The sequence below is a fragment of the Coregonus clupeaformis genome, chromosome 36 (assembly GCF_020615455.1).
Source record: "Coregonus clupeaformis isolate EN_2021a chromosome 36, ASM2061545v1, whole genome shotgun sequence".
NCBI lineage: Eukaryota > Metazoa > Chordata > Actinopteri > Salmoniformes > Salmonidae > Coregonus > Coregonus clupeaformis.
This window is the reverse complement of record NC_059227.1, coordinates 31,176,919-31,199,709: the sequence shown is the minus strand read 5'-3', so window position 1 is coordinate 31,199,709 and position 22,791 is coordinate 31,176,919. Positions and strand designations below refer to the sequence as shown.

General features: G+C 43.9%; 1 protein-coding gene across 3 annotated transcripts; it reads left to right on the top strand.

The window, feature by feature from the left end:
- Positions 1–1,790: 1,790 nt before the first annotated feature.
- On the top strand, positions 1,791–22,159 carry LOC121552643 (mitotic checkpoint serine/threonine-protein kinase BUB1 beta). Of its 3 annotated transcripts, none has more exons than XM_041865619.2 (23): positions 1,791–1,875; positions 2,703–2,844; positions 3,094–3,153; positions 3,492–3,636; positions 4,966–5,162; positions 5,389–5,552; positions 5,895–6,091; positions 6,335–6,435; positions 7,116–7,351; positions 7,755–7,867; positions 10,089–10,222; positions 10,366–10,400; positions 10,623–10,685; positions 10,888–10,928; positions 11,182–11,417; positions 11,884–12,053; positions 12,776–12,916; positions 13,111–13,199; positions 16,556–16,717; positions 17,098–17,228; positions 17,747–17,912; positions 18,424–18,539; positions 21,868–22,159. In XM_041865619.2, the coding sequence occupies exons 2-23, from the start codon at positions 2,711–2,713 to the stop codon at positions 21,998–22,000; spliced, it is 2,964 nt and encodes a 987-aa protein (XP_041721553.1). In that variant the 5' UTR covers positions 1,791–1,875; positions 2,703–2,710; the 3' UTR covers positions 22,001–22,159. The 3 variants fall into 3 exon arrangements, with proteins under 3 accessions (XP_041721553.1, XP_041721552.1, XP_041721554.1); XM_041865618.2 differs by having other exon boundaries at positions 12,767–12,916; XM_041865620.2 differs by lacking the exon at positions 10,623–10,685 and having other exon boundaries at positions 12,767–12,916.
- The last annotated feature ends 632 nt before the right edge of the window (positions 22,160–22,791 follow it).

The following is a 22,791-nucleotide window of genomic DNA, read 5'->3' as shown; positions in this document are numbered from 1 at the left end:
AGAACGTCTTCTAAATGACTAATAAAAAAATGTTGTTGGGTGGAAACAGTCAAATTAAAGAAAAATAAAGTGTATCCCCACAATTTATTTTAAAATATACTGAACAAAAATATAAACGCAACATGTAAAGTATTGGTCCCATGTTTCATGAGCTGAAATAAAAGATCCCAGAAACTTTCCTATACGCACAAAAAGCTTATTTCTCTCAAATGTTGTGCACAAATGTGTTTACGTCCCTGTTAGTGAGCATTTCTTCTTTGCCAAGATAATCCATCCACCTGACAGGTGTGGCATATCAAGAAGCTGATTAAACAGCATGATCATTACACAGGTTCACCTTGTGCTGGGGGCAATAAAAGGCCACTTTAAAATGTGCAGTTTTGTCACACAACACAATGCCACAAATGTCTTAAGTTTTGAGGGAGCGTGCAATTGGCATGCTGACTGCAGGAATGTCCACCAGAGCTGTTGCCAGAGAATTAAATGTTACTTTCTCTACCATAAGCCACCTCCAACGTAGTTTTAGAGAATTTGGCAGTACGTCCAACCGGCCTCACAATCGCAGACCACGTGTAACCATGCCAGCCCAGGACCACCACATCCGGCTTCTTCACCTGCAGGATCGTCTGAGACCAGCCGGACAGCTGTGCAGTGGTCTAAGGCACTGCATCGCAGTGCTAGCTGTGCCACTAGAGATCCTGGTTCGAATCCAGGCTCTGTCGTAGCCGGCCGCGACCGGGAGACCCATGGGGCGGCGCACAATTGGCCCAGGGTAGGGGAGGGAATGGCCGGCAGGGATGTAGCTCAGTTGGTAGAGCATGGCATTTGCAACACCAGGGTTGTGGGTTCAATTCCAGTATGAAAAAAGTAAAAATGTATGCACTCACTAACTGAAAGTTGCTCTGGATAAGAGCGTCTGCTAAATGACTAAAAATGTAAATGTAATTGGAGGAGTATTTCTCTAAGTAATAAAGCCCTTTTGTGAGGAAAAACTAATTCTCCCACCCACTTGGGAGCCAGAACCCCTGCCCAGTCATGTGAAATCCATAGTTTAGGTCCTAATTTATTTAAATTGACTGATTTACTTATATGAACTGTAACTCAGCAAAATAATTGAAATTGTTGCATGTTGCGTTTATATTTTTGTTCAGTATAGGTAGGCTGCACGGCATTATTAGTGAACTGTGTGCTAGCTTCTGAGGTTTTGAATATCTCTCTGCTTTCTCTTAATGTGTTCGCATTCCAATCCAGTAGAGGGCCCTAATTCCATTTTGACCTGCATGTTACGCCTGCCAAGAAAAAGTAGAAGGATAGTGTAAACCGAGAAAGTTGGAGGGGATTCGATTAATCTGGCTCAGGTGCCCGGGTAATCTTGTTTTGCATAGGGCGAAAGTTGATTGCATTGGTTTTGGAACCGTTTGGCCAGGTGCCCCGTTCAAAGCCCACGGCGAAATCGGCTTAAAACAAAAGTGACGTAATTAAGCACGAGGTAGGTTTCTGATAAAAATGCGTTATCTGCCTTCTCAATGAAAACTGATGTATGTTTCTGTACGATGCACCATGCTGCCTTGTTGACAACATGACCAAATGGCGCAGATTACTGTTCGATTTTGAAAATGGTGCTCCTCCAATACCGCTTTTCCCTGGTCACGTCACGGGCCATGGACCAGTGCCCCGCTGCTCAGAATAATCGAGTCCGCTCATTGCTACGGAAGTGTGGTGACATTATCCAATCAGAGAGGGGTAGGCGGATCAAATAAATATTGAATCCAATCGCTTTCGTCCTTTGCTCGCGGTTGATTTTAAATGTGTGGAAAACACAGGCGTAATCGGCTGTAGCCAACTTTTGCATTTTTAGATTTGAAAAAAGAAAAGGTAAATATATTTTGTATAATTACAAAAACTGTAAATTGTCTTTAGCTAGCTAACTTTGTGTTGTACACTACACACAATGTCTGTAGCTACCACTAACGTTACAAGCTCACAACCACAAACTCGACCGGTCTCTTTCATTGAGCTAGCTAACGTTAACTAGCTACTAGTATCTATAAAATAGCTGTTTTGCTGTTAAGCTAACGTTAGCTTGAAGCTTGTTGTATTTTAATGAGTGGCGTTTCAGCATTAGTAAAATAACAAGAATGCAAACCAAGATAGCTAGCTAGAATGTCACGAACAGCAGATTGCTGTCTAGTCAAATCAGCAAATGAGTGGTTTAACAATACAATCTAAGTTGGCCTAACGTCTGTCGATGTGCCCTTGAGCAAGGCACTTAACCCTAATTGCTCCTGTAAATCGCTCTGGATACGAGCGTCTGCTAAATGACTAAAATGTAAATGTTACTTACATTTACATTTACATTTTAGTCATTTAGCAGACGCTCTTATGCATACTAACTGTTAGCTCGCTTGCGTTACTATTACCAAGTGTAATTGCCGAAATGTTTTTGTTTTGCACTTAGTCGTAAATGAATGTACGTTAGTTAACTAGTGTTAGTAATGTAGAAGGAACACTGACAAATTCAGTACAATAAGTCCAATATAACTTTAGTGAAGAGTGTAAGTGTGTATGCAATGTTTATGTATTGTGTCATCATGCACACTGGTGTCATGTTGTTGTAATCTAGATTGTAGGCTACTTGTTTGCAAATTTATATTAGCAATTTTAAAGTAGCTAGCTAGTTAACATCCCTTTCTTTCTGACAGTTGTGGTTATGGCCCAGGTTGAGGCAGAACGGGAGCTGTGTAAACAGAACATCCAGCCATTGAGAGAGGGATGTGCTGTGACTGATCTGCACCGCAGCCACCAAGAGGGATCCAGCCATGCAGCTATCCAGCAACAGAGACAGTATGTCATCAACGTTGACTTCATAATGTTACTAGCTCGCTATATTCAACCATTTTAGGTTTGGTGATAGGAGTCACTGTCTGGGCTATTCTGTTCAGGTGCCATCTCACTTTGTGTAGAGATATATTATGATATCTGTTATAGAATTTGGTATTGTGTGGATTTGGTGAGTTTCTACATGGGGCGTGTCTTTAAAAGTTCACATCGGCTCAGTCTATAGAATTGAAAGCTCCGCTTTGTGCCCCACAGAGCGTTTGAATTGGAACTCCGTGTGTACACTGGAGACGATCCACTTGATATCTGGGATAGGTGAGATGTGCAGCAGCATATGCAATTCACCTCACTCTGTAACACACCACACACACACACATAGGTACACACACATACAGATTTAGACACACAAACACACTTCCCCGTGCTCCCTAACTTCACCTGCCATGATGGGATTTCTGTGGGTTTTTTTTTGTGACTCAGTTTCTTTTGTGTGATCTGTTTTTAACTTTTGTATAGGTACAATTTTTGTATGCTGTTAAACCTACCCCTGCTTCCAATCCAAAATGTCCCTCGGAACAATAGTTTGATTGACCACACAGACGCACACACACACTCGGGGGACCGTAAAACACTTTTGCTTCTGTGTTGTGCAGGTACCTAAAATGGATACTCCTGACTTACCCACAGGGTAATAAAGAGAGCAGCCTGACGGTCATTCTGGAGAGGGCTGTGCAGCTCTTTGCTGATGACAAGAAATACTACAATGATCCCCGTTACATCAACCTCTGGATCAAGTTGGTGAGTGGCTAGTCCAGGTCGTTAGTGCGTGATCCTGCACTGCCACCCTGCATTGAACGACGTTGAACTCCATTAGACAAACTCCGCTAACGCCCTGGGCCAGAGCTAGTGAGCGGCAACATGACATGGATTGCCAAAGGATTAAGGAATACCAATAGCCTCGCTTCTAGGATCACACTCTGGTGGTCAATGAGGATATCTACATTTTATGCGTGATCTTGTTCACATCAAATTAGTTTGAGCTGTGCAAGAGCTAAGGCAGAATATTGTTCACTCATACAATATCACACTTGCAAACACATGCCTTACTAAGTATAGCCTGGAATATTGTAATCCAAACGAAATATTGCTCAATTTCACTGTTTCCCTTCATTGACAATAGTGAAATGGAGCGATATTCGCTGTATTCCCCAAGCTAATACTAAGTGTAAAAATGTATGTTTACAGCCATGTTTAGAAGCTCGTATAAATTTGTATGAAAATGTGAACGGGTTGGAACGTAAATTACTTTCCAATCATTCCGAACAGAATCCCTATTTATTTAGTTCTGTTCCGACCAGCAGAATAAAGTTCTGAACTGGTTAGAACCCCAAAAATTAGCAGTTAATATATTTACTTATCATAAAAGATTTACCCAGTGAAATCAACCGTTTTTACATTTGGCTCATTAATTTACTCCACCAATTAGCGTGGATAGAGCAGCTGGCTATGGAACGGGAAGGTTGTTTGATGGACAGATCCTGTAAGTGCAAGCGCGAGATACAACTGAAAGTTCAGGGGTGAGGAGAGAGAGGGTGGAGATGGAGGGAGCTTGGCTTGAAATGCAGAACGTCGTGATGTGAATTGGAATGTGTTTAGGCTATTACTAGCATCATAACTTCACTGAATTACAGAATTATATACTAGACATCAGGAATATTTTTGGAACAAAAAAGAACATTAACCAGTTCTCAAGATTTGAAAAAAACTTTTGTTGCGGAACACTAGAGAACCTTCGTTCCCGGTTCTGTTTCCGTTCCTTGAAAAATGTTCTTTTTCGGGTTCTGTTCCCTGAACCGGTTCCAACCCCTGCCGTTCAATATACTGTATATTACTGCTGGGAAAGCACTGACATTGGCTTGCATGCTATCACCACCCACCTGTTTGCATCGATACAGAACTCGGAACAATTGACCCAACTTGGGTTGAGTGCATTAGGGTACACAACGGAAAAGTTCTAAAACATTTTGCAACATAGAACAAAAATGAGCTTTTGTTATTGGGCAAGTCCATGTAGTTTCTCCCTATTTGAGTCTGTTTTGGTGCCTAATGGACACTGCTGTGTTGTAGGCCCAGAACAGCATGGAGCCCCTGGAAATGTTCAGCTACATGCAGGCCCAAGGCATCGGACTCACTCAGGCTGCCCTTTACATTACCTGGGCGGAGGAGTTCGAGAAGCACGGCAACTTCCAGAAGGCAGACGCCAAATTCCAAGAGGGACTTAAGTGCAGAGCCCAGCCCATGGATAAACTTCAGCAATATCACAAGTGTGTGCTCCTTGTCTCTGTCCATTCCTTGTTAGCTGTCCTAGGTCTGCCTCTGTTGTCTACGTCATATACGGAAGGGAGTATGCTGCATACATTTGTACTGAACAGTGTGTTCTAAATAGTATGTACTATTAGTTCATAGTAAATACTTTATAATGATTTAATATGAGAATTCGGGCACAGCCCTTGTCATTGTTTATCTGTGGTTTGGTGATTTTTCTTTTAGGGTTTTCCAGGCCAGGGTGGCCCATCAGGCTATGTCTGGCATAGCAGACAGAGCTGAGGAGGAACAGGAACCAGAACCAGCAAGAACCAATATGGTAGACCTGAGACCACGGGGGAGGAAAAAGGCAGTCGCACCAGTCAATAGGACAGAGGCCTCGGCTGCAGGTTAGCCCTTTGTGGTCTTTACTAGGGGTTTTGCTGCACAGTTGCTGATCTACCAATGGGCGGGTAGATGGGGCTTTCTCAGCCAATCGGCGCTGTTCTGAATTCAATGCCGTCTTTGAGGAAAGTGGATCCAGAGTCGTTGATCTTCTGCTTAAGAAGGGCAATTGCAATCGTACACAGAGCCATGTTTTGACCATATCAATTTGAGAGTTGTTTAGAAAATGTTCTAAAATGAAATGCAGTATTTTCAGATGAAATGCTGGACTTTGATGCAAAAATATCCCACTTGAAAGTAAAGTAGGGCTGAAGAGGTTGAGAACTACGTTTTGCTGTCTTTGGTAGGACACTCTCGAGGGCTGAACTTGCAGTTGCCCAGACGGTCCGCTCGCAACATCCAGAACAATCCGATCCCGGTGTTTAACGAGAACCAGGCGGGTTCCCTTCAAGCCGCAGAACCGAACCTAGAACCCTGGATGGCACCTCCCACCAGCAGGGCCAAAGAGAACGAAGTCATGCCTGAGCAATTGGCCGACATCAAGGTTTGACCACAGATGCCTATCTCCACAGATAACTTGACCTGTCGTTTCCATTGTATCAATGTGCGCTGTTTCTAATCTGTGAGACTTTGTCGCGATAGCTTACCAGTAGTGAATAGAGTTGGTAGACTTGGGTTTGTGTTTTAATATGGAACTAAAGCCATTTTCTGTGGAACCTTTTGTATTTGATCATTGTAAAAACTGTTATTATTAAGCCATTTAAGGGGGTGTTCTTTGTCATGGCAGATGCCCCAGAAGTCATGGTGTTCTGGCTCCAGTGTAATGGTCCCTGCCAGCAGGCCCAACTTCCAGCCTTTCGTGGATGAGGGTGACCAGACCCCTTCTGTGTGAGTAGTAGAGGAGGGTGACCAGACCCCTTCTGTGTGAGTAGTAGAGGAGGGTGACCAGACACCTTCTGTGTGAGTAGTGGAGGAAGTTGACCAGACACCTTCTGTGTGAGTAGTGGAGGAGGGTGACTAGACCCCTTCTGTGTGAGTAGTGGAGGAGGGTGACTAGACCCCTTCTGTGTGAGTAGTGGAGGAGGGTGACTAGACCCCTTCTGTGTGAGTAGTGGAGGAGGGTGACCAGACCCCTTCTGTGTGAGTAGTGGAGGAGGGTGACTAGACCCCTTCTGTGTGAGTAGTGGAGGAGGACTAAAGTTGTCTCAAGCAGCTGATCTAGGGCCAGTTTTGAGTAACTCTCCTCATGGTTAAAGATGGACTCTGCAAGCTAATTTCGTTGTTTCAAATGTAATGTTCATAAATGCATATAAGAACACTCACATTAATTTTCTACCTGTTCGGAATTAATAGGATGGCGCATATTCTGGTCAAAAAATGAGTTTTAATAAAAGGAGTAAATTACAAGAAGTTTTGATGATGCATCAACTCTCAATCGTCTGGTTACATTCTTAGAAACCATGGAAACTCTTGTTTGCAGTAGCTAACTAACCAAGTGGGCTAGCTAACGTTTCATCTCTGACTAAATGCAGCAAAAAGAATCTCCTCCCCTTTCTCCATGGCTGCAGGTCTGCGTGTAAGATTGACCCTACGGTGAACATGGTCCTCTCTGCCCGCCCGCCCCCCTCCAAAGACGAGTCTGCATTGGAGCGTCTGCCGTCGCAGCAGCAGGAGGGAGGAGGGGGCGAGGTGAAGGAACAGAGCATGTACCTCAAAGAGCTGCTGCTGAATGGTGCTGTGGAGCTGAGCATTGAAGAGCTGCGCGCCGAACACTACTTCACACGCAAGCGGCAAGAAATCGAAGGTTATCATTGGACAGTAACTGTTAGCATAAAACTCACGTTATACGTGGGATGTTCCAAGACATTTGACATATTTCCTGGTTTCACATGCACCTTGGCTGTAGTCTATTACCCCCAACAGTATTTAGGGCCAACAAACCCCCTTTAAAGTACAGACATAGAACAGATATTGTTTTGGACAAAATACTTGGGCAAGGTTGTGTGTGTATCCCCTGTTCATGTAAATTGTCAGGGAATAAAATGGGCTTCTGTGCCTTCGACTGCCGTTTCTCACCCAGTCACTCTGGCCTCCTTTTTGGCTTCTCTGTGCCGTTTAAGGGACCTTTTTCCACTGACATATTCCCTCAAGGTAAACCACCCATGCCCCTTTATTAATTGTTTATTCCCTCCCTTTCCTTTGGATAGAGACGATTCAACAGCAGAGCCAAGCCAAAGAGAGGCTGAGGCAGCAGATAGATGAGAAGCAACGACTGCTTCAGTTGCAGCAATCCCAGCAACGACAGCAACGACCACAGCAGGCAAGTGGCAAAGACTCTAAATCTAGGGTTGTGTTCATTAGGGCACACCGTAGCGAAACGTTTTGTAACAGAAAAACAAAGTGTTTCTTATTGGACAAATTGAGATAATCTCCCCCTTTCAGCGCGTTTCGTGCCTACTGAACGCTACCCTGGTTTGAGATGCCTGAACTTGCTTTGCAGATGTCCAATGTGTGTCACGATTGTGGTTGTCGTCCCTTTTTTCTTTTCAGTTGGAGGTCCGTTTAGGAAACCCAGCTAGATAGTGTTTTGACAAACTGCAAAGGTCATTGACTTTGACTGTGAAAGCAACTTGTTTGTCATAACCATATTAACTATCTGCAGCTAGACTATCTGGGTCGGATTCAGTAGGGCACGCCGTAGCCAGCATTTCCTCTGTATGCATTAGGATTTATTTTATTTTATTTTATATACAGTGCATTCGGAAAGTATTCAGACCCCTTAACTTTTTCCACATTTTGTTACGTTACAGCCTTATTCTACATTTTTTAAAAATATTTCTTTTTATTCATCAATGGTTTTTAGAAATGTTTGCAAATGGAAAAAAATGATATATAACATTTACATAAGTATTCAGACCCTTTACTCAGTTCTTTGTTGAAGCACCTTAGGCAGCGATTACAGCCTCAAGTCTTCTTGGGTATGATGCTACAAGCTTGGCACACCTGTATTTGGGGAGTTTCTCCCATTCTTTTCTGCAGATCCTCTCAAGCTCTGTCAGGTTGGATGGGGAGCGTCGCTGCACAGCTATTTTCAGGTCTCTCTAGAGAGGTTCAAGTCCGGGCTCTGGCTTGGCCACTTAAGGACATTCAGAGACTTGTCCCGAAGCCACTCCTGCGTTGTCTTGGCTGTGTGCTTAGGGTCGTTGTCCTGTTGGAAGGTGAACCTTCGCCCCCAGTCTGAGAACCAGCTCTAGAGTGCTCAGGACTTCATCAATGATCTCTCTGTACTTTGCTCTGTTCATCTTTCCCCCGATCCTGACTAGTCCCCCAGTCCCTGCCGCTGAAAAACATCCCTAGAGCATGATGCCGCCACCACCATGCTTCACCGTAGGGATGGTGCCAGGTTTCCTCTTGACGTGACGCTTGGCATTGAAGCCAAAAAGTTCAATCTTGGTTTCATCAGACCAAAGAATCTTCTTTCTCATAGTCTGAGAGTGATTTATGTGCTTTTTGGCAAACTCCAAGCGGGCTGTCATGTTCCTTTTACTGAGGAGTGGCTTCTGTTTGGCCACGCTACCGTAAAGGCCTGATTGGTGGAGTGCTGCAGAGATGGTTTTCCTTCTGGAAGGTTCTCCCATCTCCACAGAGGAACTCTAGAGCTCTGTCAGAATGACCATTGGGTTCTTGGTCACCTCCCTGACCAAGGCCCTTCTCCCCCAATTGCTCAGTTTGTCCGGGAGGCCAGCTCTAGGAAGAGTCTTGGTGGTTCCAAACTTCATCCATTTAAGAATGATGGAGGCCACTGTGTTCTTGGTGACCTTCAATGCTGCAGAAATATTTTGGTACCCTTCCCCAGATCTGTGCCTTGACACAATCCTGTCTCGGAGCTCTACGGACAATTCCTTCCACCTCATGGCTTGGTTTCTTTTCTCTGACATGCACTGTCAACTGTGGGACCTTATATAGACAGGTGTGTGCCTTTCCAAATCATGTCCAATCAATAGAATTTACCACAGGTGGACTCCAATCAAGTTGTAGAAACATCTCAAGGATGATCAATGGAAACAGGATGCACCTGAGCTCAATTTCGAGTCTCATAGCAAAGGGTCTGAATACTTATGTAAAGAAGCTATTTCTGTTTTTAAATTTTTATAAATTAGCAAACATTTCTACACCTGTTTTCGCTTTGTCATAATGGGGTATTGTGTGTAGATTTGAGGATGAAAAATAATTCAATCAATTTTAGAATAAGGCTGTAACGTAACAAAATGTGGAAAAAGTCAAGGGGTCTGAATACTTTCCGAATGCAGTGTATGTAGACGTATGCCCCACGAAGCCCCACCCCCAACTCCTCTGCTACTGCTGCTGAAAAATATCCTAGGGGTAACCACTGGTAGCAAAACGTTTTGCAATGGGGAAAATGAGTGTTTCTTATTGGACAAGTTAGTTTCAAAACATTTTCTCCTTACTGAACACAACCCTGCTGTGTCTAAAAGTGTTTTCATGTCAAATAAACAATTTTCATAACTTTTTGCGTCTAGGAGGTCACTGGGACTGAGTCCATCCAAATAACAGAGTGTGGGTCTGGGTCCGTCATACCTACCAGCCAACAGAATGCAATGGCTTTCCAGATCTTTGATGAAGGATCACAGTCTGGCTCCACGCGTGCATCTGGGTAAGCCTTTGAGACTCCTGTCGTATATCACTGCATTAAGAAACACAGTCTAGTTTACATTGTCATAGTCAGTGACTTAGACAGTCGGTGTTAATTAGCCTATATGATAATGGTCATTTTCTTCTCCCCATTTTACTTTACAGAAACTCTATTCCTCGTCAAAAGGACGTGATTCCAGGTTTGTGTTCATTACAATATGCGTGTACACGTGTTAATGCTATACATGCTACAGCGCTAAACAAGCTACATAGACATGTCAAGGGGAGGTAGAAAAATAATAGGTATTTGATAATTTTCAATTATCAACTTTAACGTGTACTTGGCCTCTATCTGACCTTTGGCCTGTGTCTGACCTTTGACCTGTACTTGAGGTCTTTCGCTGACTTGATTACTATTTTAGATGATGTTTTCCTACCCCCTGGAGAGAGAGGTCTTTGCTTTAAGACGCCATACCTGTTTCCAGGTAATTCGGAATGTCCTCTAAAGTCCTCTAAACTCCAACCTGCTTCAAAACTGTATTGAGGAAGTATCGTAACATGGGTTAAAACAGTTTGTTTTAACACTGTAGTATTATTTGGATAACTAATAATTATGCAGGAACAACGACACAAAGTGTTTCAGACTTTTCCATGCACTTCAAAGGTGATCACTTTTTTTGTTGACAGGCGGCAGTATCCCCCACTCTGAACGGACCCAATTATCTAAGGTTTGGACAGTTTTTTTTAAAACTGTAATATTGACTTTGCGCTAATCTAGCACAATTCAGGCAAAACCATCAATGATCCACTGCCTTTGTATGTACAGCCTGTTCCCAGATCTGTTTGTGCGGTCTTGTCAACTCACAGACCTGGGCTCAGGCTACGTTAGTCTACATATGTATTCTGTTGGAAATTCCTGGTTGCACAAAAAAAATCATTATATCAATAGTTATGATTGATTGATTGACTTGTACCACCCAGAACTTCCCAGAGAGAAGCGAGTCCCTGAATGAGGACGTGGTCAGCGGCCACAAGAACAAGACGCTGTGCGCCAGCCCCGAGGACACGCAGGACTTTGTGAAGGCCGCCAAGATGGCTTCCTCTCCTTATCACGCCACGGGACAGAGGGCGGTCTCACCCAACGCTGGCACTCTGACCAAAGAGCCCGGCATGACCCCTCAACCTGACGCCGACTCGGAAGGAAGGAAGATGCTCAGGTATAGTTTTACCACCCAATGAGTTTTGACCCGACCGACAAGGGTCCGCTAGCCTTATTGAGAGTTTGATGGCAGCGAGCTCAGTAGCTTTTCCCTCCCTCTCGAGAGTCTCTGCCAGTGCAAGTCATGATGATAAGCCGGGGCTGTGTTCATTGATACGGGCACACTGTAGCAAAATGTTTTATAAAGGGATCTGAAAACGACCATATCTTATTGGACAAGTTCAGGTAGTACCTCCCCGCTTTACACCTCGTTTTCTTCCGTTTCGTGCCTAATGAACACAACCCTGCTCAAATGGAAAATACATTGCAAAGTCATAACGTGCAGCTCTAATGAGCTATGAACATTCTAAAACCTATTGTGTTGCTTTCACCAATTATGTCAGATCAGTAATTACTTCAAGGAGCAAGAAAATATGTATTTGAACAGGGCTCTTCTGACTATCTCCTTGATGTTTGTTCTGCAGCCCCATCCAGGAAGCCAGCCTGGAGGCTTGGGGATCCATGGCTTCAGGCCCCACCTCCACCTCCTCTGTGGGCACAAACTCTGGAGGCAAGGCCGTCCACCACCTCGGCAGGCTGGAGGAGAGCCACGCAGCACCCCACCCCGAAGCCATGGAACAGAATTCACCATCCAGTGAGTATCAGGATGGTCTAGTCCCGTGTGGCTCAGTTGGTAGAGCATGGCGCTTGCAACGCCAGGGTTGTGGGTTCGATTCCCACGGGGGACCAGTACAGAGGAGAAAAATAAAAGTATGAAATGTATGCACTACTGTAAGTCGCTCTGGATAAGAGCGTCTGCTAAATTACATAAATGTAAAGAAATTAATCTCTTCAGCACTGAATTACACACAAATACTATTTCCAGTAGAAATTATTCCCTGCCTTTTTCTTTGGCTGTCCAAGAAAGCCGTATTTAAACTCATTCAAAGTAAAAGTCATGGAATTGTGTTGCACATGGCAGTTTAGTGGACAGAAAAAAGACTGAAGGGGAAAAAATGCATTCTAATCCATTTATAAAAAAATAAAAAATACCTTTTCATTTTGACTGTTTGTAATCTTATGTTTCAGTAGAAGCATTGCTCCATAGTATTGCAGGTAATTGTCCATGTGGTTCATAAGAATCTATTAGTTGTGAATTACTAATGTTCTCAATTGCACACTGACATTTCATTTCACCTATTCAACACTGTGCTGAATCTGACTATTTGGCGGTAAAACCAGTGCCCATTAATTTTGGATTCCATTAATTGTGTATGACTAGTCTAGTTGAGACCCTTGGCTTCACTAGGAGCTGAAAGGAATAAGTCAAGTCTATTTGGTGTTGAAATGCTGTGTTTTCCCTTCCTGGTATTGTAGTCCAACCTGTGATTGAGGACCCTTGCAGTGTGGGGGTGAGACAGCGTTTGCTGGATCAAGTGGACCTGAGCTCCTTTCCAAACTTCTACTCAGAGGATGGTCCCCTTCCCATGGTTGAGGAAGATGATGTGCTGATCCTAGGTATTTCAACTAATAATCAACGATGGATGGTTGGTTTAAATGATGGGTGGATGGTTGGTTTAAGGGATGGATGGATGGATGGTTGGTTTAAATTACTGATGGATGGATGGTTGGTTGGTTTAAATTATTGATTGGTGGGTGGATTATAATTCTACACCGCTTGTTCACCTTTTTTTGAACCGTCTTGCTTAAAGGGAATGAGACCTTTGCTATCTACTCCAAGATGGACTGTGAGAAGTTTTCCATCTATGCAGGCCGAGGTGGGGGTGACGTTGCCATTAAGGTAAGGCTAGTGAATGATTATAAACTCACAGTAGATTTAAATAACTGTCCTTTTAGGTGAGTTGAGGAGTTTAATGATTTCATACATGCAGGCTCCACCTCTAACTGTTTATGCATGCAGGCTCCATCTCTAACTGTTTATGCATGCAGGCTCCACCTCTATCGAACTAGAATTGCAGATAAAGCAAAATCGCACTGCTGGTTCGCTCGGAACGTTGGCTTTATTTTAAAGCCGAAGTTCTGAGTTTGCCCCGCCACTTGGTTTGCTATAAAGCTGAGGGGTGGGGCTGGAGAAATGATTCCACTCAAGTTCATATACAGTGAGGGAAAAAAGTATTTTGTACGTTTGCCCACTGACAAAGAAAATATCAGTCTATAATTTTAATGGTAGGTTTATTTGAACAGTGAGAGACAGAATAACAACAAAAAAATCCAGAAAAACGCATGTTATAAATTGATTTGACTTTTAATTAGGGAAATAAGTATTTGACCCCCTCTCAATCGAAAGATTTCTGGCTCCCAGGTTTCTTTTTATACAGGTAACGAGCTCAGATTAGGAGCAAACTCTTAAAGGGAGTGCTCCTAATCTCAGCTTGTTACCTGTATAAAAGACACCTGTCCACAGAAGCAATCAATCAATCAGATTCCAAACTCTCCACCATGGCCAAGACCAAAGAGCTCTCCAAGGATGTCAGGGACAAGATTGTAGACCTACACAAGGCTGGAATGGGCTACAAGACCATCGCCAAGCAGCTTGGTGAGAAAGTGACAAAAGCTGGTGCGATTATTCGCAAATGGAAGAAACACAAAATAACTGTCAATCTCTCTCGGCCTGGTGCTCCATGCAAGATCTCACCTCGTGGAGTTGCAATGATCATGAGAAGGGTGAGGAATCACCCCAGAACTACACGGGAGGATCTTGTCAATGATCTTAAGGCAGCTGGGACCATAGTCACCAAGAAAACAATTGGTAACACACTACACCATGAAGGACTGAAATCCTGCAGAGCCTGCAAGGTCCCCCTGCTCAAGAAAGCACATATACATGCCCTTCTGAAGTTTGCCAATGAACATCTGAATGATTCAGAGGATACAGTGGGGGAAAAAAGTATTTAGTCAGCCACCAATTGTGCAAGTTCTCCCACTTAAAAAGATGAGAGGCCTGTAATTTTCATCATAGGTACACGTCAACTATGACATACAAATTGAGGGAAAAAAATCCAGAAAATCACATTGTAGGATTTATAATGAATTTATTTGCAAATTATGGTGGAAAATAAGTATTTGGTCACCTACAAACAAGCAAGATTTCTGGCTCTCACAGACCTGTAACTTCTTCTTTAAGAGGCTCCTCTGTCCTCCACTCGTTACCTGTATTAATGGCACCTGTTTGAACTTGTTATCAGTATAAAATACACCTGTCCACAACCTCAAACAGTCACACTCCAAACTACACTATGGCCAAGACCAAAGAGCTGTCAACCACACGGGGGAGACCTAGTGAATGACCTGCAGAGTGCTGGGACCAAAGTAACAAAGCCTACCATCAGTAACACACTACGCCGCCAGGGACTCAAATCCTGCAGTGCCAGACGTGTTCCCCTGCTTAAGCCAGTACATGTCCAGGCCCGTCTGAAGTTTGCTAGAGTGCATTTGGATGATCCAGAAGAGGATTGGGAGAATGTCATATGGTCAGATGAAACCAAAATAGAACTTTTTGGTAAAAACTCAATTGTCGTGTTTGGAGGACAAAGAATGCTGAGTTGCATCCAAAGAACACCATACCTACTGTGAAGCATGGGGGGTGGAAACAACATGCTTTGGGGGCTGTTTTTCTGCAAAGGGACCAGGACGACTGATCCGTGTAAAGGAAAGAATGAATGGGGCCATGTATCGTGAGATTTTGAGTGAAAACCTCCTTCCATCAGCAAGGGCATTGAAGATGAAACGTGGCTGGGTCTTTCAGCATGACAATGATCCCAAACACACCGCCCGGGCAACGAAGCATTTCAAGGTCCTGGAGTGGCCTAGCCAGTCTCCAGATCTCAACCCCATAGAAAATCTTTGGAGGGAGTTGAAAGTCTGTGTTGCCCAGCGACAGCCCCAAAACATCACTGCTCTAGAGGAGATCTGCATGGAGGAATGGGCCAAAATACCAGCAACAGTGTGTGAAAACCTTGTGAAGACTTACAGAAAACGTTTGACCTGTGTCATTGCCAACAAAGGGTATATAACAAAGTATTGAGAAACTTTTGTTATTGACCAAATACTTATTTTCCACCATAATTTGCAAATAAATTCATTAAAAATCCTACAATGTGATTTTCTGGATTTTTTTCCCCTCATTTTGTCTGTCATAGTTGACGTGTACCTATGATGAAAATTACAGGCCTCTCTCATCTTTTTAAGTGGGAGAACTTGCACAATTGGTGGCTGACTAAATACTTTTTCCCCCACTGTAACTGGGTGAAAGTGTTGTGGTCAGATGAGACCAAAACTGAGCTCTTTGGCATCAACTCAACACTCCGTGTTTGGAGGAGGAGGAATGCTGCCTATGACCCCAAGAACACCATCCCCACCGTCAAACATGGAGGTGGAAACATTATGCTTTGGGGGTGTTTTTCTGCTAAGGGGACAGGACAACTTCACCGCATCAAAGGGACGATGGACGGGGCCATGTACCGTCAAATCTTGGGTGAGAACCTCCTTCCCTCAGCCAGGGCATTGAAAATGGGTCGTTGATGGGTATTCCAGCATGACAATGACCCAAAACACACGGCCAAGGAAACAAAGGAGTGGCTCAAGAAGAAGCACATTAAGGTCCAGACCTTAATCCCATAGAAAATCTGTGAAGGGAGCTGAAGGTTCGAATTGCCAAACGTCAGCCTGGAAACCTTAATGACTTGGAGAAGATCTGCAAAGAGGAGTGGGACAAAATCCCTCCTGAGATGTGTGCAAACCTGGTGGCCAACTACAAGAAACGTCTGACCTCTGTGATTGCCAACAAGGATTTTGCCACCAAGTACTAAGTCATGTTTTGCAGAGGGGTCAAATACTTATTTCCCTCATTAAAATGCAAATCAATTTATAACATTTTTGACATGCGTTTTTCTGGATTTCTTTGTTATTCTGTCTCTCACTGTTCAAATAAACCTACCATTAAAATTATAGACTGATCATGTCTTTGTCAGTGGGCAAACGTACAAGATCAGCAGGGGATCAAATACTTTTTTCCCTCACTCTATGGTGCTATGGATGCAATGACAGTCCATGAGATCAACATGATCGTATTGCCAGTTAGTTTACAAGGTTCTCCAGCTGAGTTGAGCTCTAACACGCCACTGTCGCCTTGTGCAGCTGGAGCACAACACAGTGCCGTGGGACTTCTACATCGGCTCACAGCTGAGGGAGCGACTAGCCCGGGACTCCCAGGCACCCGTCCACGACGCGGGGCGCTGCTTCCTGTTCCAGGACGGCTGCGTCACAGTCCACAAGGCCCCCCAGCAGAGCACACTGCGTGTGGGTAGTTCCACCTCCGTCCTCCTTGCATTATTGCACCCTCTATCCATAGACATACACAAAAGTGGTAATTAATGGTACTTCATATTGTGACGTTTTGCCAAGTATGTTATATCCACACCCCAAAGAATAACAATAGCTCTGTGTATAAACCATTTATAAAATGAGATGACATCATCTTGGGTGGTGTTCAGTAGGCATTAAACGGAAGAAAATGATCTGAGACGAGGAGGTTCTATTTGAACTCGTCCAGTAAGAACCGCTAGTTGTTGGGGGTTCTTTTTGCATAACATTTTAGCTATGATGTAAAGAACAGGATTCTAATAAGAAAGAACCGTTGATAAGGTCTGTTGTGGTTCCTCTCCTTCTGGCCTACACAGGCGGTGGCTGAGGAGACCTTTGAGGAAGTCGTGGCCTCCCTGGCCATGCAGACAGTGGAGCTGGTGAGACTCATGCACTCCTGCCACCTGATCCACGGAGCCCTCAGTCCAGACACACTGGTCATGAATCGGTATGCACACACACGGTCCAGCCACGAATGCGTATGAGTTGCCAAACACAGACTTGCATGCATAGTTCAGACGCCTGACATACAGGCATATTACTTAGACACATTAGGCCTTGCATGCTTGCATACACCTTTGTTTTGTTCTTTTTAGAGCCTCAGGTGATTTTAGACCACATGCACTAGTTCCTCCTATAAGGTCCCTACGTGCATATGGCTAAAAGTCCCTGGACATATCACATTATGAAACCAAGAAAGTCATGTTTGATAAATACAGCCATACTTAAGATTAAGATCTCCATGTTTTTCTTAAAGCTAAGAGTCCTTAATGGTTGCCACGGCCACAACCGTTTGGGATATTACAAAAGCTAAGAAGTTACTGCAAACAACACTTATTAAAAAGGGACATCATTGGACGCGGGGGGGCAACAGTAGTGCCGTTTCCCTAAACGTGGATTAGATCTTTAAATCCGTCAGATAATCTACCAGTCTTAATCTTCCTTTCCTTTCCACCCCCCCCCCAGTCCTCATGATGAACCAACGGATGAGATTGGTGCCGCCGTGGCGCTGGACTTCTCCTGCTCCGTGGACCTGGAGCTTCAGCCGGAGGTGACTGCAGCACACAGCCTCCCAGCTGCCCAGGACTTCATCACACAAGGCCTTCTAGCCCCCTCTGCCAGCCCCTATCAGGTACGTTGCATACCTCTCTCTTGTTGGCATCGTCACATGGCTACGTGCTCTCCAGAGGAAAGTCGAAAGATTTCAAAAATAAAGTCGAAAGGTTTCACTGTTTTTAAATTGATATGGACGCCCCCCCAAAAAAATCCTGGCCTGCCCCCATCAGCATCATCTTTATGCTCACTTTATTTACTGTATGTAGGATGTATTTGAGTTATTCAGTGATCTATTGCATGGCCCAATACTCTTCTGTACCTCACCCACCCATATGTCTGTTTATTAATGTGTTTCTCTTTTTAATCATGTTCTTGTCTTATGTAAGCTGCAAGCAAAGTTTGAAATGTGTTCTACCCTCTTGTGGCTTTGAGTCTCAAGTGACTCTTGTTATGTAAACTGCCACATGTATTTGTGTAAGTAAATAAAGCCCATCTAAAAATCTACCAGATACCTCCATTTACGATTCATAGAGTTGCTCTGCTCTAGTTCAGTAGCTATCGCCCCCCCCCCCTCTCCCTGATTACAGGTGGATCTCCTGGGTATTGCAGAGACTGTGCACACTCTGCTGAAGAAGAGAACCATGCGCCTGGTTAAGGAAGACTCAGCGTGGACACTGGAGGAATATCAGGAAGCACACCCCAGGTACAGTACGGTTTCCTCTTGTCATGTCCTGCCACTGGGTCCTCACAAGCCCGCCTACTCCACCAATCGGATGAGGGGGTGTGATGACACGTATGCCGGCTTGCGGTTGGTGGGAAATGACCAATCAGATGAGGGAGGGGGCAGACGAGAGACATGCATTTATTTTATCTAGTGTTCATCAATCATTTGCTTATTTATTATCTAATGAAACCAACCTTTCTAAATGCAAAGTTGTAATTGGATGTCTTATTCAAACTCTGCTTGCAAGCTTATTTGCCCTTTACTCATAGTTACTTGTCTTAAACCAAAATAGGTTTAATATCTGCATTGTTTTTAAAATGGCATGTAGACAAATTGACACCTTGATTTTTTTTTCTCAAAATCCACAAGTAAAATGTACAGTTTCACAGATATATATACAGCTCTGGAAAAAATTAAGAGAGCACTGTAAAATTATCAGTTTCTCTGGTTTTACTATTTATAGGTATGTGTTTGGATAAAATTAACATTTTGTTTTTATTCTATAAACTACTGACAACATTTCTCCCAAATTCCAAATAAAAATATTATCATTTAGAGCATTTATTTGCAGAAAATGACAACTGGTCAAAATAACAATAAAGATGCAGTGTTGTCAGACCTCGAATAATGCAAAGAAATTAAGTTCATGTTCATTTTTAAACAACACAATACTAATGTTTTAACTTAGGAAGAGTTCAGAAATCAATATTTGGTGGAATAACCCTGATTTTCAATCATAGCTTTCATGCGTCTTGGCATGCTCTCCACCAGTCTTTCACATTGATGTTGGGTGACTTTATGCCACTCCTGGCGCAAAAATTCAAGCAGCTCGGTTTCGTTTGATGGCTTGTGACCATCCATCTTCCTCTTAATCACATTCCAGAAGTTTTCAATGGGGTTCAGGTCTGGAGATTGGGCTGGCCATGACAGGGTCTTGATCTGGTGGTCCTCCATCCACACCTTGATTGACCTGACTGTGTGGCATGGCGCATTGTCCTGCTGGAAAAACCAATCCTCAGAGTTGGGGAACAATGTCAGAGCAAAAGGAAGCACGTTTTCTTCCAGGACAACCTTGTACGTGGCTTGATTCATGCGTCCTTCAAAAAGACAAATCTGCCCGATTCCAGCCTTGCTGAAGCACCCCCAGATCATCACCGATCCTCCACCAAATTTCACAGTGGGTTCGAGACACTGTGGCTTGTAGGCCTCTCCAGGTCTCCCGTCTAACCATTAGACGACCAGGTGTTGGGCAAAGTTGGACTCATCAGAGAAAATGACCTTACTCCAGTCCTCTACTGTCCAATCCTTATGGTATTTTGCAAACCTCAGCCTGGCTCTTCTTTGCTTCTCATTGATGAAGGGCTTTTTTCTAGCTTTGCACGACTTCAGCCCTGCCCCTAGGAGCCTGTTTCGAACCGTCCTCACCGTGCACTTCACCCCAACTGCTGTTTGCCATTCTTTTTGTAGGTCACTTGATGTCATCCTACGGTTGTTGAGTGACATTCGAATGAGTTGGCGGTCATCCCGGTCAGTAGAGTCGTTTTCGCCCTCTGCCGGTCTGTAGCTTTGTTGTCCCCAATGTCTGCTGCTTGACCTTGTTCTTATGAACCGCCGTCTTTGAAATTTTAAGGACCTGACGCTCACTGTATCCCTCTGCCAGTAAAGCCAGAATTGAACCCTTCTTTTCCTCACTCAAAACTTTCCTTTTCAACTCTTTTGGCATGGTCCATAGTTATTTTTAGATTAATATTACTTTTTAGGTACTATTAGCACTGTTTTTGCCATCCAGCTGGTCCTATTGCAAGAGGATAGTGATGACCACAGCAGTGGTTTTTATACTTTTCCTCGTTAAATAAGATTTGGTTCAGGTGATCACCTAATCAGTACCTAATTCAGTAGAATGAGGTGTGCCTGTGTTGGAATTCAACAGACACTGGAATGGAACGGCTGTCATACATGTAGAGATGCTGATTTAAGAAAAATTTGCAGTGGTCTCTTAATTTTTTCCAGAGCTGTATATATGAACTTCAACACCTCACTGAACTTCAACACCTCACAAAGCAACAGGGTTAAAGTTGTCAACTTAAATTTTTTAAATATATATATTTAAAAAATTTAAGTTGACAACTTTAACCCTGTTGCTTTGTGAGGTGTTGAAGTTCAGTTAGCCATTGTTATGTAAATGAAATCTGAAAAGTACCATCTGAGGGCTCATGCCATGCCAAATCTTTTCAGCCTCCTGAGTGGGAAGAGGTGTTGTCATGCCTTCTTCACGACTGTGTTGGTGTGTTTGGACCATAATAGGTCCATAGTGATGTGGACACCGATGATCTTGAAGCTCTTGACCCGCTCCATTACAGACCTGTCGATGTGAATGGGGGCGTGCTCGGCCCTCTGTTTACTGTAGCTCCTTTGTCTTGCTCACATTGAGGGAGAGGTTGTTGTCCCGGCACCACACTGCCAGGTCTCTGACCTCCTCCCTGTAGGCTGTCTCATTGTCGTCGGTGATCAGGCCAACCACCGTCGCGTCGTCTGCAAACTTAATAATGGTGTAGGAGTCGTGCACGACCACGCAGTTGTGGGTGAACCGAGTACAGGAGGGACCATGCACGCACCCCTGGGGGGCCCCCGTGTTGAGGGTCAGCGTGGCAGATGTGTTGTTGCCTACCCTCACCACCTGGAGACGGCCCGTCGGGAAGTCCCAGGATCCAGTTGGAGAGGGATGTGTTCAGTCCCTGGGTCATTAGCTTAGTGATGCGCTTGGAGGGCACTATGGTGTTGAACACTGAGCTGTAGTCAATGAACAGCATTCTCACATAGGTGTTCTTTTTTTTCCAGGTGGGAAAGGGCAGTGTGGAGTGCAATAGAGATTGCATGATCTGTTGGGGCGGTATGCAAATTGGAGAGGGTCCAGGGTTTCTGGGATAATGGTGTTGATGTGAGCCATGACCAGCCTTTCAAAGCATTTCATGGCTACAGATGTGAGTGCTTCAGGGTGGTAGTCATTTACACGGGTTACCTTGGCGTTCTTTGGCACCGGGAGTATGGTGGTCTGCTTGAAACATGCAGTTATTACAGACTGGGTCAGGGAAAGGTTGAAAATGGCAGTGAAGACGCTTGCCAGCTGGTCAGCGCAAGCTCTGAGTAAGTGTCCGGTTAATCAGTCTGGTCCTGCGGCCTTGTACCAAATCCATGAAGGGAAGTGAATGAGTGCACAATTCGGGAGAAAGGACACATTATTCGATTATTGGGCCGCAGGTATTGTCTTTCATCCCCTGTTCCTCAAGCAAACTCTTTTTATTTACAGTGACCGGAGCGATGCGTTTTGGAGCAAGTTCTTCCGGACCATTCTGAATCCCGGAGACAGGCCTTCTGTGTCAGTCCTCACAGAGCTACTTGAAGACATGAAGAAGTCTAAATTTGCTTGCTATGGCGCCTAGTTTTTTTCCTAGCACTGCCTTCCTAGTACACTGTCAGTGTGGCTATTTAGATTTTCTTTGTCTCATATTTGTCTCTTTATCTGTTATGATTTCAATTTAATTGTTTTATTTCTGTTAAATGCAGTTGATTGTTCAGAATAAAGTATAGCTTTTATTCATTATGACTGTTTTGCTTGTTTTTTCAACAAAAGTATTTAGTCAGCCACCAATTGTGCCAGTTCTCCCACTTAAAAAGATGAGAGAGGCCTGTAATTTTCATCATAGGTACACGTCAACTATGACAGACAAATTGAGAATTTTTTTCTCCAGAAAATCACATTGTAGGATTTTTTATGAATTTATTTGCAAATTATGGTGGAAAATAAGTATTTGGTCACCTACAAACAAGCAAGATTTCTGGCTCTCACAGACCTGTAACTTCTTCTTTTAAGAGGCTCCTCTGTCCTCCACTCGTTACCTGTATTAATGGCACCTGTTTCAACTTGTTATCAGTATAAAAGACACCTGTCCACAACCTCAAACAGTCACACTCCAAACTCCACTATGTCCAAGACCAAAGAGCTGTCAAAGGACACCAGAAACAAAATTGTAGACCTGCACCAGGCTGGGAAGACTGAATCTGCAATAGGTAAGCAGCTTGGTTTGAAGAAATCAACAGTGGGAGCAATTATTAGGAAATGGAAGACATACAAGACCACTGATAATCTCCCTCGATCTGGGGCTCCACGCAAGATCTCACACCGTGGGGTCAAAATGATCACAAGAACGGTGAGCAAAAATCCCAGAACCAC